General features: G+C 43.8%; 1 protein-coding gene across 1 annotated transcript; it reads left to right on the top strand.

Annotated features, from left to right (window-relative positions):
- Window positions 1-1,232: 1,232 nt before the first annotated feature.
- adra1d (adrenoceptor alpha 1D) lies at window positions 1,233-15,999 on the top strand (the record flags this gene model as incomplete). The annotated part of the gene is made up of 2 exons (XM_080858823.1): window positions 1,233-2,464; window positions 15,437-15,999. Exons 1-2 carry the CDS (start codon window positions 1,513-1,515, stop codon window positions 15,997-15,999), a joined length of 1,515 nt encoding a protein of 504 aa, XP_080714949.1. The 5' UTR covers window positions 1,233-1,512.
- Window positions 16,000-18,041: the final 2,042 nt, after the last annotated feature.

Raw genomic sequence — 18,041 nt, 5'->3', positions numbered from 1 at the left:
GCTGCAGCTTTGCTGCCAGTAACTATAGGGCTTTATACAACACTGTTATTTTTTCATTAGTAGGTGTCTATCTGTAGCATGCTGTTGCCACCACACATGTGTCTAGTTTCATACGATAGAGGGGCTGAAAAATCAAGCTTGTTACACAGCTTGTCCTGTTACAGCTGTACTTGGTTTGCGCTGGTTCCATTGAGGGAGCGCAAGTGAAGTTCTGAGGGACTGCAACTGACAGATCTTTTGGTAGTTATGTAGCGATGGATTGTTTGTTTATTTTAAATAACTTAATGGTTTTAAACAATTTCAAATTATTTCTGAGATATGTAAAATGTTTGTGGGTGATCTGCTATCATCCCATCTAAGACGGTCCCTGAACTTATATATAATTCATACCCCCATCAGAAACCTTATTCAATCGGTCGCCCACCTCACCCCACCAATGAGTCCAACCATGTGTGTTAAGACTTGGGTTGGCCATTGCACGGCATCACTGCGAACATAAGCCTACATGTCTGCCTATAATAACTGTCTCCATCGGGGCCTCATCATGAAACAGGCTGTGTATTTAAGATATTCGCAATAAAACTGATTTCATCTAGGTGTCAAACATATAGTTAATTAAAGGACTGGAAAAGGGCCTGTGCAGACTGTATTTATGTACGAAGATCATTCATGTAGCCAAAATATTTGGCATAGGCTGTAATGAACTATTCACAAACGTCTACTGAAAAACTACTTCTGCGTTCCAAATCCTATTGGCTCACCATGCTGTCCTTATTGAAACACATCAATGTTACATAGGAGCAGCAGTTCTATACATTTCTGATTTTCCTCATCAACACGAGGTAAAATAACTACGCCATAATCAGAGAAAATTAGATTCAGAACTATCGAAATGTTATGCTGAAAATGTAGGCCCCGTCACGGATATCGCCGTACCATTAGTAGAGATTCATGAGCGTTGAACAAGAAACAGCGCTCTCCTGTGGGCATTCCTGGAATGACAATAATTACACCTCGCGTCATCGAATTCACTTGTAGTGGAGGAGGAGACCGTATTCACCAAGCTGCTCCAAACTGAGATTTCCTAATCTAGCTTCAGAAGATGCCACCAGTGGAGTATGAACAACCTCTCTCCGGAGTATGAACAACTGGTCTCTAATGAACTCCTAAAGCTTGAATAACGTGGAATTTGGCTACCTCAAACAACAGAACAAAAGATGATAAAAGTATAGCAGGGAACGAAGAGCTTTTAAGATGAATGCATTTTTTAAAATCAATTTTCAGTGAAGATCTGGAAACAGTTTTTTTTTTTTTTCATTAATAGTATGAATACGCACACCGTTCTTGCGCAAACGGCAAAGGTATGGGATATCAAAACTATTGTTGTAGGAAGACGTCAATAACAGCACATTTTTATGTGCATAAATACGGGAGTAATGTTAACGGTGACATGAACTGGCCAATATTTTATGTTGGAACAAACCTGTAAAGTTTTCTGTATGGAGTTTCAAAATGACATATACTAAGTTATTGAACGACAGCAATGAAGAAATTTACTCACTGGATGCAGACAATGCGACCATTTTGGACCACTTATATACCAACACCAGTAACAGTACCTGTAAGAACGTTACCCTGGACCCCCAGGTTATTGGTGTCGGTCTCTTTCTGGCAGCATTTATTTTGGTGGCAATCATTGGAAACATATTGGTCATTCTGTCTGTTGTTTGCAACAGGCACTTGCAGACTGTTACAAACTTCTTTATTGTTAACTTAGCAATTGCGGACTTACTCCTCAGCATAATTGTGTTGCCGTTCTCCGCATCCTTGGAGATCCTGGGATGCTGGGTCTTCGGCCGGATTTTTTGCAACATCTGGGCAGCCGTGGACGTGTTATGCTGCACTGCATCCATCTTAAGCCTCTGCATAATCTCCATAGATCGGTACATTGGTGTGAAGCACTGTCTGAAGTATCCGGCCATTATGACAGAGAGAAAGGCTGGAGTGATACTCGTGGTGGTCTGGGTGTCATCTATGGTTATTTCGATCGGACCACTCCTGGGATGGAAGGAACCGGCACCCGTGGACGAGAGCATCTGCAGTATTACCGAGGAGCCGGGCTATGCCCTCTTTTCCTCCTTATTTTCGTTCTACCTCCCGCTTATGGTCATCCTTGTCATGTATTTTAGAGTGTACATAGTAGCTCGTAGGACAACCAAAAGTTTAGAAGCGGGTGTAAAACGGGAGAGAAATAAGTCGATGGAAGTGGTGCTACGAATACACTGTCGGAGTGCGCCGGAGCACCCTGGCATAGGCGCAAAGAGTAAAAACCACCCGTTCCGAAGTTCACTCTCCGTGCGGCTGATGAAGTTTTCCAGGGAGAAAAAGGCTGCTAAAACTCTGGCCATTGTCGTTGGGATGTTCATCCTATGTTGGCTGCCATTCTTCTTCGTGTTACCCTTTGGTAAGTTTTCATCCTGATTATAACTTGATACAAAAAAACAACAACAACAGTGTGTTTACTGCCCCTGACCATGCACGCTGTATGGCTGACACAGAAATATAATTTGAAATACTACTTTTGTTTGGGTCCCTCGATTTAATTTACCGTATGTGAATCTCTCAGGCCAAAATCTCACTCCAGTGCCAGGCTTGACTTGGAGATTCTGTGCCAATAATGCAACTGTACTCCTCCCTAATCAACCCCCCCATTACACACACACTTTTATCAAGGTCGAGTGAGGTCATGAAGGACAGCACATAAGGTCATCAAAGTGGGACAGTGTGGCATGGTGGTTTGTCACATTTCAGTATTTGTCAGAGGGAAGACCTTGACATCATTAGGTCATAAAACGTAGCATTCTTTGTCATAAATGTTATAGTCTTATGCATATACATACTATATGTAGTTAATGTAATATTTACTTGTAGCTTTGTAGTCATCCAGTATTGTTATGATATCCTCATGCATACTATATACGTGTTAAATCTTGCAACCATATAGATGCATTCACATGGCATTTCTTAGCTTTTATGAGAAAAAAAAAACATTTAATTTCTAAGACAGGGCTGAAAAGCCTCTTGACACTCCAGAAATCACCTCCAGGTGAAATGTAATTTAAGCTGTCACGAGCGTATAATTAAACAGGTCTCACTAGTTGCTAACTGAAGTGACTAATAGAATGTTACCACACCATATATAGACCATTTAGTCTTCAATGTGAATTGTTAGACTTCTGAGAATTGTGATTCTGGCAATGCATGATGAAAACAAAAGTTACAGTCTCAGTCTTCTAATTAAAGTGTGTAAAATCAGGATTTAGTGTTGTGCATAATGAGCTAGCAACCAAGAAACACATTTGATTCAGTATTTATCTGATCAACGTTTAATTCTTTCTTTTAACATGTGTTTAAAACCCATGAATGCTAGCCCTCAGTCATTGTGTTCAGTGCTAACAGGTTAGCAGGCTGTCATCTGAGTGATCTAAAATACAAAAGAAAACGTTTATAAGTGACAATTGATACGGAATTCCCTATATTAAAATATAGGATTGGCACTTTTGCTACGGATCTGTGTCAGTAGTGGCTTATAGTCTCGATCGTGGCTGTTTTGCAGTGCAGTCTTCACTGAAGAAAAAACAAATGAATTGCTCTAGAAAGCACTACCACCACCAAGCTTAACCAGAAGTCTGCTAGCCTGTCAGATAGCTAGCACTAAACCTCCGGTTCCGCAACTCATACAAATTTTCTTGCTTCTTTACCAGAAGCAAGAAAATTGCATCCTGTTTCACTGATGGTTTTAGGTATGTTTCCATTTTTTTTAGCCGAGGAAATTTGACAAGGAAGCAGCTTCAATACAAAGTCGATGAAGAGCGATCTGTATTCTGATTACCACCAATAAAAATTGTCTCTGTGTCTGCCAAAGAAAGCCTAAATGTATTCCGTTACTGCCCAACACTGCTGCTCTGTCACAGTTATTGGAAGAGCTCCGTAATGACCCAGCTATTGCATATCCAAGGCAGTCTAAAGTATCAGTATTAAAGATGAACACACGTGTCATTTGGTTGGGTGAGCTACATATGCATTCTAATTATTTTTAAATTCTTCCATCCATCATTCTTGTGCTTTAAGTGTGTTGCATAAACAGTCCTCATTAATAGAGTTTCCTTAGTGTAGGTTCCACTCAGCATGAAGCAATGGACATAAACAAGCTAATGACATCAGGGTTATGCTTCAAAGAACCCACCATCAACATGCCCTGACTTTGGCTTATGGCTAAATGTCACTCATATTTAAGGCACCATAACCAGGGCAGAACCTCTCTGAGATTCACCAGTAAATGTGTGCTGAAGTACAACTTGGGTGATCATTTAATAATATCTACGATATTCCGACCTTGGTGAAATATAAAAGTACACAAAAATATAATGCTCGTATAGCAGCACAGAAAGAAGGTCAGTCACAGTACACAAAATCAGTGAAAGAAACGTAAATAAAGGTGTAGGTTCTTTAACCAGGTATCAAACTGGTTAATTCAATTGAACTAAATGAATATAAATAAATACACTTTTCTTATGGCTCAGTGAATGTTGTGTGGCTCGATGAGTGTGAGTGTGTGAGTATGTATGTGAATTCATCGCTGAGTGTCAGTGTGTGCTTTTCTCATGTCTTATTAAAGTGGAATAACACTAAAATCTGGAAAATTGGATACAACCAAACAAAATGAACATTATAGCATTAAATCCAGCTTAGTCAGTCCTTCAAAGAACACAGCAAGTGTATATGCCTGTAAAAGTATTTTCCATCACCACCCCTTGGTGAAATGTCTTTCTATGCGCAAATTTCTCACTAGGCTTCCGCCATTTCACAAAATGACTAAAATTGTAAATGTACAATCACTTCCCACGTGCAGAGATTTCCTTTGGTTACCGCAGCAATAACAGCACCCCTAAAGCGCAAAGATTAGAGTAATAGCTCTCAAACCTTCACCTGCACCCATAATCATATTCAGCCCTTCAGAGGTATGCTGTCTGTTTAACATTTGACCGATGTTCAAGGCTGGAGCACTCAGAACCAGCTTTAATACACTCCATATTCGGGCCTCATTACCACAGGTGGGCTTTGCTGTGGGTGAGGGGTCAGCACTTTAGAGGTGAAGTCAAAAGAGGCCCATTAATTACATTGGCTAATGGATTTCAGGGGCTGAAAACTCAATGCATTAGGTCCTCTGAGAGGGGCCCATTTAGACACACAACGCCCGCCACCCAAAACATCTCTCCTGGTCTATTGTGAAAGGAGTAGTTAAGTGAAAAACGAAATGGTAAACAAAGAAAAAGCTGTCCTTATTCACACTGAGCTATCGCTATTTTATATTTTATTTCCGGGGGATATAGTCATTCTGAAGGTTGACTTTCAGAAAGAACTAAAATGGTTTGAAATGAAAGTTTTCCACCAGTGCTTACAGATAGTTGGTGCCTCTTGTTGATTGATTTGTTCACCACAAATCTGTCCGCATCTCTACCATTAGCAATCAAGTAGGACTGGAGCTCCTCACAGTGTTTCATGACTGTGTGCCAGCTGAATGCCAACCAGGACTCAGAGTGGTTGAAAACAGGAAGAGAGAGCCAGGAACATTTCGGCACCGTGTGTGCTGGGTGCATTTTTATTTCCCTTGGTGATTCATAAAAAAGATTCATCAAGTCTGAAGTTGTTTAATTCCTCTACCCCCGTTAGTATTTACACTATAGTCCAAACAGGCCTGGTCTTGACAGACACATGGAGCCCACCACAGTCAGGGAACAATCCCTCCATTAGGCACATTCCTGCTGCTCCTCCACTCAGATGTGCATGGCCCAGTATGGGAAACCAGATAACATCTCCTGGCTCAGGACTGCATATACTACCCCGGCTGAGGGGGTTTGGCCCAATGGCTTTCCCAAGAAGCCCTTTGTGACCTCCGGAGTAGCACGCTTGACTGCAGTAATGAGCGCTGCTGTAATTGAGCACGGTTAAGGAGAGGTGTTTTCCTTTTCCTGAAGCCCAGCAACATGCCCCCAATCAGCAGGATGGAGATGGCTCCGTTCCACACGTACGATTGAGAGGGAACATGCGGCTATCTATCACCTCTCTCTCTTCCTCTCTCAATAGAGAGGGAACATGCGGCTATCTATCACCCCTCTCCAGTAGTGTAGTGGTCCCTGGAGAAGTGGGTATACTCTTCATTAAGCAGCCCATACAGCACAGGATAAACGCCCTGTTTTGAGTAGTGGGTATACGCAATGCTGACTGAGAAATAGTATACTCCGTATACCTGCGTATACCCTGGACTACATTACTGGCCCTCTCTCTTCCTCTCTCAATAGGGAGGGAACATGTGGATATCTATCACCCCTCTCTCTCTTCCTCTCTCAATAGAGAGGGAACATGTGGATATCTACCACCTCTCTCTCTCTTCCTCTCTCAATAGAGAGGGAACATGTGGATATCTACCACCTCTCTCTCTCTTCCTCTCTCAATAGAGAGGGAACATGTGGATATCTACCACCTCTCTCTCTCTTCCTCTCTCAATAGAGAGGGAACATGTGGATATCTACCACCTCTCTCTCTCTTCCTCTCTCAATAGAGAGGGAACATGTGGATAACTACCACGTCTCTCTCTTCCTCTCTCAATAGAGAGGGAACATGTGGATATCTACCACCTCTCTCTCTCTCTTCCTCTCTCAATAGAGAGGGAACATGTGAATATCTATCACCTCTCTCTTTTCCTCTCTCAATAGAGAGGGAACATGTGGATATCTACCACCTCTCTCTCTCTTCCTCTCTCAATAGAGAGGGAACATGTGGATATCTACCACCTCTCTCTCTCTTCCTCTCTCAATAGAGAGGGAACATGTGAATATCTATCACCTCTCTCTTCCTCTCTCACTAGAGTGGGAACATGTGGATATCTATCACCTCTCTCTCTTCCGCTCTCAATCTTCTTCTCTCTATCCTCTCCAGTCTCTCCCTTTATCTCTATGCTGATGAGGAATGAAGCATTACAAATATCATTGTTCAAGCATTGGGGTCTCTCAGCCATATGAAGACCCTGCAACAGGAATGTGTTATGACAGATATCCTTGCAGAACATCACCTGCCTTTTTGGGATCTGTTCCATAGATATTAGAAGTAGGGGTGGGGGGGCATCGACAGCTCCCATTTACGGCACCATACCTTAAAGATCGATAAAGACTTGGTGCTTAAATTTGTCTAACTTTCATATGTCCGTACATCTCACAAAAGCGGATATTCAATTTCTTTAAAAGTAGAGAGGATTTTGTAAACTCAGAGGTTTATGCAGTATGTAGCCTACATTTGTTCTTTGTGGCATAGTGTCTGTTCAGTGCTGGATTTGAGTTGTAAACCACACACACACAGGACAGCTTATTTCAGTCAATGCAGGCAAATGCATATTAGATAGACTAGTTGTAGTGATATAAAGCGGTATAAAGGTCATTATGGCAAATATAGTGAAGTTAAAGGCTACAAAATACCCAAGTAAAAAGTGAAAGTACAGTTCTGAAAAGTGTCCAAATGTGCAAGGTTACATGCAACAGCTGAGCTACTGCAGGTGCCTATTTTTCTGTTTTCGCCTATTTTCCTTTTAGCCTCATGTTGTTTCACGCAATTTATAATGTGCGACAGGTGAAATAGTCCATGCCACACCCTCACCCCCCTCCCCAAAAATAGTTCCTATGTCCCCCACTGTTCATTCATTCTTTCTTCAGAACTGAAAAGTGACCGCTGTGTACGAGTACTGAAAAAATATAAATAAAATGGGATTACTTTCAGCAATATGTGACATGCCTGTGAGGGTGATATTTCTTTTAAGTCAGTCAGTGGGCACATTAAGAAGGCAGAGGTGCATTAGTCCATGCATACACACACTCACATGCAAGCATTGGGCTGATTCAGAAGCACTGTGTATTTGAAAGCTGCTTCGTAAGTAATTAGTACAGTTACACCCAGTACAAGCAACAGGTTAAGAAAATGTTGAAATACTGACTCTGTTTAGTAATATTCTAATGATGCTCATAGGTTCAAATATCTTTCGCAGAGCTCATCATGAATAAACACATCCTTTCTGGATACATATTAACAAATATATTGAATGACAAAAATGCTTAACACGTTCTATTGTTAAGTCAGCCCCGTGACTTAAAAGTGCACACAGACATACTTTCTACACACCTACTTGAGATTCCGCTAGAAATGGAGAGGAGCAAGTAGTGCACTACAAAGACTTTTAGTGTTGATATCTAAGTCCTGCTTCATAAAAACAAACCAGTCGGTCATTTTTTAATTTGCTTGAACCTTTATTTAACTGACAAAAGATTTTCCAATGTTTCACTGAAGAAAATAAATGGCATTTTGTAAAAATAAACACATTTAGAATTTGATTCCTGCGACACACTCAAAAACAGTTCGGTTTACCACCATGTCTCCTCTTTAGCTACTTTTAATTACCCTTTTTAATTGTTTTGGGAACTGAGGATGCTAATTGTTGCAGTTTTGCAAGCACAATCTTTACCCATTCTTGTTTGATACGAAACTCCTCAACAGTCTGTGGTTGCCATTGTCTGATTCTCCATTTCATGATGCGCCAAACATTTTTAATAGGAGCCAGATCTGGATTGCTGGCAGGCGAGTCAAGCAAGCGAACTCTGTGTCTATGAAGCCAAGCTACCAAGCTGTAGCGTGTGGAGAATGAGGCCTGGCATTGTCTTGCCTGGCTGAAATAACCGTAGACTTCCCAGGAAAAGACGTCGCCTCGATGGCGGCATTTGTCTCTTTTAAATCCCAATATACGCCTCTGCGTCTAGACGGCCCATTTTGTCTTTGGCAAAGACAGCTTGACGTCCGTTTCTCCAGCAAACAATCTGAAACGTGGATTCATCTGACCACAGCACACGTTTCTACTGTCTGTCTTTGGTCATCTGAGATGAGCTTGGGCCCAGAAAACTCATGGCGGACCGCGTTAAGTGACTTTTCCAAAGTACTCCCGAGCGCAGGTGGCTATATTTATCACAGTAGCATGATGGTCTTTCCCTGAGGGGTTGGAGGTCATGCACACTCAGCAGTGGTTTCTGGCCTTGCCCTACACGGACTGACATTTTCCTGGATTCCCTGAAACTTTACACTATACTATGTGTTCCCAGTGGTGTAGTCCAGGGTATACGCAGGTATACGGAGTATACCCACTTATTTTTCTGTCAGCATTGAGTATACCCACTTCTCAAAATAGGGCGTTTAATCTGTGCTGTAAACAATGAAGAGTATACCCACTTATCCAGGGACCACTACACCACTGTGTGTACTGTAGAGGGTGAAAGACCTAAAGTCTTAGCAATGTCGCGTTAAGAAAATTTCTTTTTGAACTGGTTGACAATACTCTCACAAAGTTTGGCACAAAGAGGTGTGCCAAAGCTTGGGTATTTAGCAGATGCTTTTATCCCAAGCTGCTTACAGACGCTTCCAGAGTGGTGAGGCTAATCAGTGCATCACCACTCCTTTTCTGACTTCAAAGACAGTGCCTTTGGTGGATGCTCCTTTATACCCAACCATGACGCCCTCATATATTACCACTCCACCTGCTTATTGTGGGATGTTTCAAAATGGTGGAACTTGAATATTCTAAGCAGGGAAGTGCACAGGAGTGGGCCCTTCTCGACTGAAGTTGCCCCTCCGAAGGAAATATATATATATATTTGTGATCAGGGGACAGGGGGCGTGGCAGCAACGGTTAGTGAGAGTTTAAAATGATATTGGCAAAATTTGCGATCAGATGACGGGGGCGTGGCAGCGGCGGTGACAAAAATGAATGTGTTGCCCTTCAAAATTCCTGTGCACGTCCCTGATTCTAAGAGGGTGTAACACTCTTATTTTGCCCCTGTCACAAACCTCAAACATCAAATTCAGAACCTGTTTACATACACTAAAATACATTCAAACTGGCCAGCCAAAAGTCATTAGGGGTTCAAGCAGCGAATGCAGCATAACAATGCTGCCGTAGTAGAAGTCCCATAAATTAGTTATTTGAGTAATGAATGAAACTGGGAGAGGCTCGAAGGACCATAAGAGAGGAAATAATAAATAATCAGAATGTTGGATATTGTGCTGATGTCTGCCTTGACTCACTGATAGTGTGGAGGCCCTTCTCTGGGGCCTCCTTCACAGTGCACTTTTCACTTTGGAGCATGACTAATACGTCTCTGTGTGTTTTCCCATGCCACTCAGAATACCCCACTACTCTGTGGTAGGCAGGCTCAGCCAAAGGAAACAATTAAGTCAGGGGAAAACAAGGCCAACGTTATTTTAGGGGGCTTTTTTCCAACATTTTTCATAGGTCCTAGAAATACTTCTGGCTAACAGAATTTTAGGGGACCATAATAATATGAAATAAAAATACATAAAATGTGGTGTTTTGGCATGTGATATGTCCACAACTGTCAGATAACAGTATACATACCTAAAAACATTATCATTTGATATTTGAAGGGAAAACATGCATTTGTAAGGACATATTAACACCAACCTGTGCTGCTGCACTGCTTGATATAATAGTATCCATGAACAACAAGTTCCACTGTGCTTCTTGTGTCTGTAGTGAGGTGGCGGAGATCTCTTGAATACAGAGGTGACTGTGCTTCTCGTGTCTGTACTGAGGCAGAGAGCTCTTGAATACAGAGGTGACTGTGCTTCTTGTGTCTGTACTGAGGTGGAGGAGACCTCTTGAATACATAGTTCCCCTGTGCTTCTTGTGTCTGTAGTAAGGTGGAGGAGACCTCTTGAATACATAGTTCCCCGGAGCTTCTTGTGTCTGTAGTAAGGTGGAGGAGACCTCTTGAATACATAGTTCCCCTGTGCTTCTTGTGTCTGTAGTAAGGTGGAGCAGACCTCTTGAATACATAGTTCCCCTGTGCTTCTTGTGTCTGTAGTAAGGTGGAGGAGATCTCTTGAATACAGAGGTGACTGTGCTTCTTGTGTCTGTAGTGAGGTGGAGGAGATCTCTTGAATACTGAGGTGGCTGTGCTTCTTGTGTCTGTAGTGAGGTGGAGGAGATCTCTTGAATACTGAGGTGGCTGTGCTTCTTGTGTCTGTACTGAGGTGGAGGAGATCTCTTGAATACAGAGGTGACTGTGCTTCTTGTGTCTGTACTGAGGTGGCGCAGATCTCTTGAATGCATAGTTGACTGTTTTCTTAGCCGTGTGTCATTTCCTCCTGTGTTTCCTGTTCAATGGGATTCACCTGATCCCACCCATAGACTGCGTATCCTCTCCCGTTTAACACTCTTTTCCTGCCTTCACATTGTTCAGAGATTGAAACTCCCATCCCCGCCATAATATTATGGCTGTGGATATTTTTATATTAAACCTCCTGGGTTGTCCATTACCCCCGCTGACAAAGACTGAGTCTGGGAGTCTCAGAGGGTAATTGAATGTGCTCCGCTGTGTTCTTTGTCCTGCTGAGTCTCCGCGGCCCACCTCTGTTTCTCATGCCGCGTCTCGCCCCTCTGACTCATGTAAGCCGCGTGTGTGTGAGCGGCTGTCAGACGACACGGAGCTGCAGCTCATACAGACACACACACACACACACACACACACACACACACACACACACACACACACGCACACACACAGGCTGTCAGACGACAAAGAGCTGCAGCTCATACATACACACACACACACACACACACACACACACACACACGCACACACACACACACACACACACACACACACACACACACACACACACACACACACACACACACACACACACACACACACAGGCTGTCAGACGACACAGAGCTGCACACACACACACACACGCACACACACACACACACACACACACACACACACACACACACACACACACACACACACACACACACACACAGGCTGTCAGACGACACAGAGCTGCGGCGGGCTTTGATCACCTGGCAGGAGGGCACGGAGGGCAGATGCCAGAGACTACTGTCCTGTTGATCTGGGACCTCGGTGTGAGGGTCGGGCGGGCCCCACTGCTTCTATAACAGGAACTGCTGAGTCAGGCAAAGGAGGGCAGAATGCAGAGCAGGGACGTGCACAGGAGTGGGCTAAGGTTGCTCGGGGCAACTGCCCGTTTGCCCTCCTCGACTGAAGTTGCCCCTCTGAAGGAAATATATATATTTGCGATCGGTGACAAAAAATAATGTGTTGCCCCCTTTTTTCCAGGGCAGAGCAACTGCCCTTCAAAATTCCTGTGCACATCCCTGGACCTCGGTGTGAGGGTTGGGCCCCACTGCTTCCATAACAGGAGCCGTAGAGGGAGGGCAGAAGGCAGAGATCCAAAGGGCAAAAGCACCCTCTGCACAAAATCTGTCTGTGAAGTATTATATGACAATGAGCCATGGCTACTGTAAGCTGTGAGGGACTGAACAGAGAGAACAGGAGGATCAAGTAGCACAAGCGATGCACGTCAAACCTCCCGTGTGATTTAAGTGAGTGGTGGTGTCAGTCACACACTAGTGCATTACACTTCACACACCATCTAGTGCTCCTCATGCCTTTCATGTCCCAGGGTTATGTTACCGGGCCGCCGCAACCTTTGTCGGCAGAAGCAGAGGGCGAGTGATTAGGCTGAGCTTTTTCATCAGCTGACGGACGGAATGACAGCCAGATCGACATATTCTGTCGGTTCCGTTGATGAAGAAGGACAGAGTAAAGCCTGGTCGAGGATTTAAAATGATCGAATCTGACAGAACACATTTCCAGTGTGTGGTCAAACATGAAAGTATGCCACAAGCTTTCCATTTTTTTTTTTTTTTTCTGAAGACGCCTGAAAAGTCATGACAAGACAGAGAAGGAGAGTGTGTTATTTCCAGCGCTGTTGCCATGATTACGACTTGGTTGCTCTATCTGCTGAATCACACAAGATTTGGTACACACACACATCTGATGGAAATCATCAGTCACAGTCCCCCCATGCCTCCCCTAATTAACCATGACACAACATACCCTGAATTATGACTAGTGATGGTGCTCATTTTAACAAGCTTATACTGAATAATTTAGGATTTCGGAGCCAGACATGGGCAGATGCCTCCCCTTCAGGAAACTCGTGCTGGCTGAAGAAAGTCACGCATGAAATACAGTTAAGAGTTTCAGAAAAGATGAAAGGCGAGCCCAACAGCAAGGGGTGGTGGAAGCTGTCAGAAAAATAAGAAATAGAGTGTGCACACTGTTTACCCCCAACAGTCTATATCCGCTAAACCAAAAACAAACCTGTGTGAGATTTTACGCGTTTTTAACCTTGGGTGGTGGGAAACAGGTCCCAGTGTCCTTCGTTTGTTTTTTGAACTCACGCTTTGTTGTGTTGATGCATAACCCATGCAGGGTATACCCCTTTGCTCGACCTTAGTAAACAAACAGTCCCAAAAGAAGACACATGGCAAAGATCACAACTTTTGAGCAGCAGAGCTCCTTGAAATGAAATGCTTTATGCAACCACCCAATGGAAATAAAGCTTCCAAATCACTCCTGCACAACTTGCCAGCACAACTTGAATTGGTTTGAAAACAACTCATTTGGCGATTTATCCTTCAGATAACCAGTGCATATTAGACATTTTATCAGTTTTGAAATGTTTTTTATTCTCCTGCCAACAACCAAATATCCAGTGGTCTAGAGACTTTGGTGATCCATAAACACAATAATTACTGTAACACAGAGCATCTTCCCCTAGGAAAGACATTTTATCTCGGTCAGACAATTACATCTAATTGCAGGGTCGCTCTTTGGCCTGGAGTGGAGTGGCCCGGCCCAAAGGAATTGAGTGGCCAGGCTCAAAGGAGTTGAATGCATGGCTCTGGCCCAAAGGCATTGCACTCATTTTCCTGCATCTCTCCACTCCTACTGCCCCTTTGTCCATACCCCCCCCCCATAACCAACCCCCCACCCCACCCCACCCCACCCCACCCCACCCCACCCCACCCAGACCCACTGCAGCCCCTGGGTTCTATTAATAGCAGGCTGGCTGATAGTGGCGACTCTGGCTCAGCGCTATGCCGAAAATTGCTGCCTGTCTGCCTGCCTGGTGTCGGAGGGAGGAGGCGAGGACATGACATCTGTTTCATGTGTGAGATAGTGTGTGTGTGTGTGTGAGATAGTGTCACGCAAGGCCCAGGGCCTCTCTGGAGAGCGAGTCTGACAGGGAGAGTGGCGGCACACGCTGCAGGGAGAGTGTGATTACTTGTGCATTTGTGTGTGTGTGTGTGTGTGTGTGTGTGTGTGTGTGTGTGTGTGTGTGTGTGTGTGTGTGAGTGTGTGCGTGCCTGTCTGTGTGTGTTTGGGAGTGTGTGCGTATGTGTGTGTGTGTGTGTGTGTGTGTGTGTGTGTGTGGGTGAATATGTGAGTATGTGCGTGTGTGTGAGTGTGTGCGTGCCTGTCTGCGTGTGTTTGGGCGTGTGTGCGTTTGTGTGTGTGTGTGTGTGTGTGCGTGTGTGTGTGTGTGTTTGTGTGTGTGTGTGTGTTCGTGTGTGTGCGTGTGTGCGTGTGTGCGTGTGTGTGTGTGTGCGTGTGTGTGTGTGCGTGTGCGTGTGTGTGTCGGGTAAGGGCTGAATGTCACTGACCAGTACAATCAGCTGAGCCCAGTGCATGCTTCATTCCTGAAACCAGAATTCCTTCATTATTTTATCATTTGTTTATGTTTTCCCTCACTCTCTCTACAACTGGCTGTAGTGAACGCCAGAAACTCAAAGGGATGACTGCATATTTAATGACTTTCCTGACCTCAATGACTAGTCCTTCCAAAAGAATGAGTGGTCTGATAATGAACCTATTATATAAGACATTTGTGCTCTTCCCAGTTGCTTGAACCGAAAATCACAAAGTATCTTGCAGTATCTTTTTTTGTAAAGGACAAATCTAAAGATCAAAGTCATTGTAGATTTAATTACAAACACCTCAGGCTCCCTACCAGTTAAAAACTTCACATTCCAATCCTTCACATTCTCTCCACTTAAATATCAATCTTCTACATGCCAGGAGTTCTTAAAAGTTAAAAGGGTTGCTATTTCCTGAAATCTGAGCACTGTGGGAATGAAGCTGGATTGTCATGGTAACACAGCACCCTTGAGCAAAAGGTGTCAATGGTTGAGTCTCATCATCATTTATTTTGTATTTTTTAGTTTCATTAGTTTTAATAAACTTGTCCTTGAAAGGCTTCTGATCCACATATTCAGTGGCTTATTTGAAATTGAAAGACAAAACACTGCATACTCTGAATATAAAACACAGGTACTATCGCAGTGTTAAGTCGTCTTGGAGGAAATAACCAGTTGTAGCAGCACAAATCTACCTGCCAAACTTTCTCAATCCTCCTTCTCATCATCATCATTTCTATCCAATCGCAGGCTCCCTGTTCCCCCAGCTGAAGCCGTCTGAGATGGTGTTCAAGGTCATCTTCTGGCTGGGCTACTTCAACAGCTGCATCAACCCCATCATCTACCCCTGCTCCAGCAAGGAGTTCCAGCGCGCCTTCACCCGCCTGCTCCGCTGCCAGTGCCAGCGTCGCCGCCGGGTCCTGCGCCGCTTCTACGACCAGCGCTGGCGCACGGCGGTCAAGGGGGCGGGCGTGCGGGACCCGCGCGGGGAGTACCGGTCGGGCTTCACGATCGGCGAGACGTGCGGCAGCTCCATGTTCTCCTACCGCAGCAAGGGCGGCCGCAGCTTCAACAACAAGAAGGTGGGCTGGAACCTCTTCCCCCCGCTGCAGAAGTCCTCCTTCCAGCTGAAGGAGAAGATGAACAACCTCTCCAACCGGATCCGGAGCAGCCAGGGCAGGACCTCCACCCCGACGCTGGGGCGCACTGAGATTGACACCGTCTCCATGGGGATCTATGACTGCCCAGAGCAGAGCAGCTATCAGATATATGACCTCACAGACTGTTACAGCCTGAAGGAAACTGACATTTAAACACGATCGTGCTGCTTTTTGTCGGGGGATGCTGCAGAGTCTTGAGACCGTCAGGCAGACTAGACTGATTTGTAAAACTATACTGTACTATACTAGACGGATTAGAGCTGAGAAGCTTTACATGTTCAGATAAAATATGTCTTACAGAAAATGTTCCTTCTTGATAAAGTCTTAAACTGGTCACTTTGATGAAGCACAACTGACATCAATGTGGTATCCATGGCAATGATGTGTGTCTATTTTCATGTCTATGAGGGAATGGAGGGGGGGTTGGAATGTGTTGAAATTACAAAAACTGAATGTTTTTAAATTCAATTACCAATTCACACTGAAAATATACAGTGTGTCCAAGATACTGATATGGAAAATGTCACCACTTGATCTAGAGACAAAGACTCTTGGCCTTCAAACCAACAGGTTGCAACACTGACCAGCACATTTGACGGAGTGGAATTGAATATCCTGTCTTTCCACACAAAGCAAACCCTTTAAAAAACAAAAACAAAAACAAACACAAACAGCAAACACTTATTTGTCTCTTGTTTGACTCTTATTTGACTTTCTGTGAGTCAGAAATACAGACAAAGCCAAACTTGTCACACTTACAAAACGGATTCCTGTAGGATGTTTCAACACAGACTATGTCCTATTGGAATGTGTCCGGAGTTCCACTGACACCGAATTAGGAGTGTGTGGGTGTGAGAGCTGATCAGCAGACTCAGCTCTCGCATTAGTTACTCCTCAGTTATATCAAGTAGTTAAAGGAAGCTTTCTCTTTGTATATGCTAATGTGGTGATGTCGGGCAGTGTCTGATATAAAGTGAAATAAATAAGTCCAAATGTTCTCTTTAGTTTCTGTCTACCCAGTACCTGATATCCCCAGTAGATGTCAGTAGTATTTTTCCACTTGATCTTGACGTATTTTAGCATTTCTTGTAACATCACATTGCACAGTGGATAACATTATTCTACTGTTTTTTTTTTTTGACAACCAGCATGTAAGAAATCTATGTCATATGACATTAGTATTGCTCACACATGAAGGATGAGGAAATTAAATATCTGCATTGATGAAAGCGTCCACTTTCACATTATGGGGCCCATCTACATGTTGTTGGACTATGAAGCCAAAGCCTTAAAGGAGACTGAATCAGATGAGTGCTGTTAATCCTGTTCATAACTCCCCATGCGCCAGGAATGGTTCAAATGAACTCAATGCTGACAGTTCCATATTCAGCTGAGATGAAAGCTTTGAGTATCATCTTTTGGTCTTCATGCAGGTTTGAAGTTTTGGCAGCGGGAGAGCTGAAGTTCCCATAAATGAACTTTTCTGCACTGAAAATGGCTAAAGTAGATTTAGAACTATTCCCTTAGGTTGTTCTTAACGACCTTCAAGTCAACCATTTATTTTGTTGTTTTTATTCCATTAGTCTGCAATTTGGCACTATTCTAACCCTTAATGTTTTTTTCTAGCACCTTAGGGCCTCAGCTAAAATCTTCTTACAGTGCATTATCATGGTTCTTGCTCAATTTCTTGCATATCACATTTGAAGAGTAGTGCCTTTCCTGCCTAAGGGTTTGAATACACATAAGCGTTTTTTTTAAATCGGGACGCTAGAAAATGCATTGATTCCTATGGTACGGCGCGCATTCACTCAAAGCGCGCCGTACCATAGGAATCAATGCATTTTCTCGCGTCCCGTTTTTAAAAAACGCGTATGTGTATTCGAACCCTAATGAAGCATCCTGAGAACCATCTTAAATGAATCAATCTAAAAGCATGGCTTGTCAGAAGCCTGGACCTTGTGTTCCGTTCTCTCCCCTAAGAGTCATCTTGTCTCTGCTTTGGGTTCTTTCATCATCATAACCATGTGAACTTGATGGGTCAGAACTACATGTGTTTATACTCCTCCTGAAGACTTCCTGTCGAGCTTGTGTCCAAAAACAGGAACACAGCAGGGTGCATGTCAGTCCATTTCCTGTAGCGTGGAGCTGGGGTCAGCTAAGCACACTGGAAAGCAGACAGTCTGATTGGGCGGGGG

This window comes from Sprattus sprattus (genome assembly GCF_963457725.1).
Source record: "Sprattus sprattus genome assembly, chromosome: 20".
NCBI lineage: Eukaryota > Metazoa > Chordata > Actinopteri > Clupeiformes > Clupeidae > Sprattus > Sprattus sprattus.
Note: the sequence above shows the minus strand (reverse complement) of the source record. Positions and strands in the feature narration are given on the sequence as shown.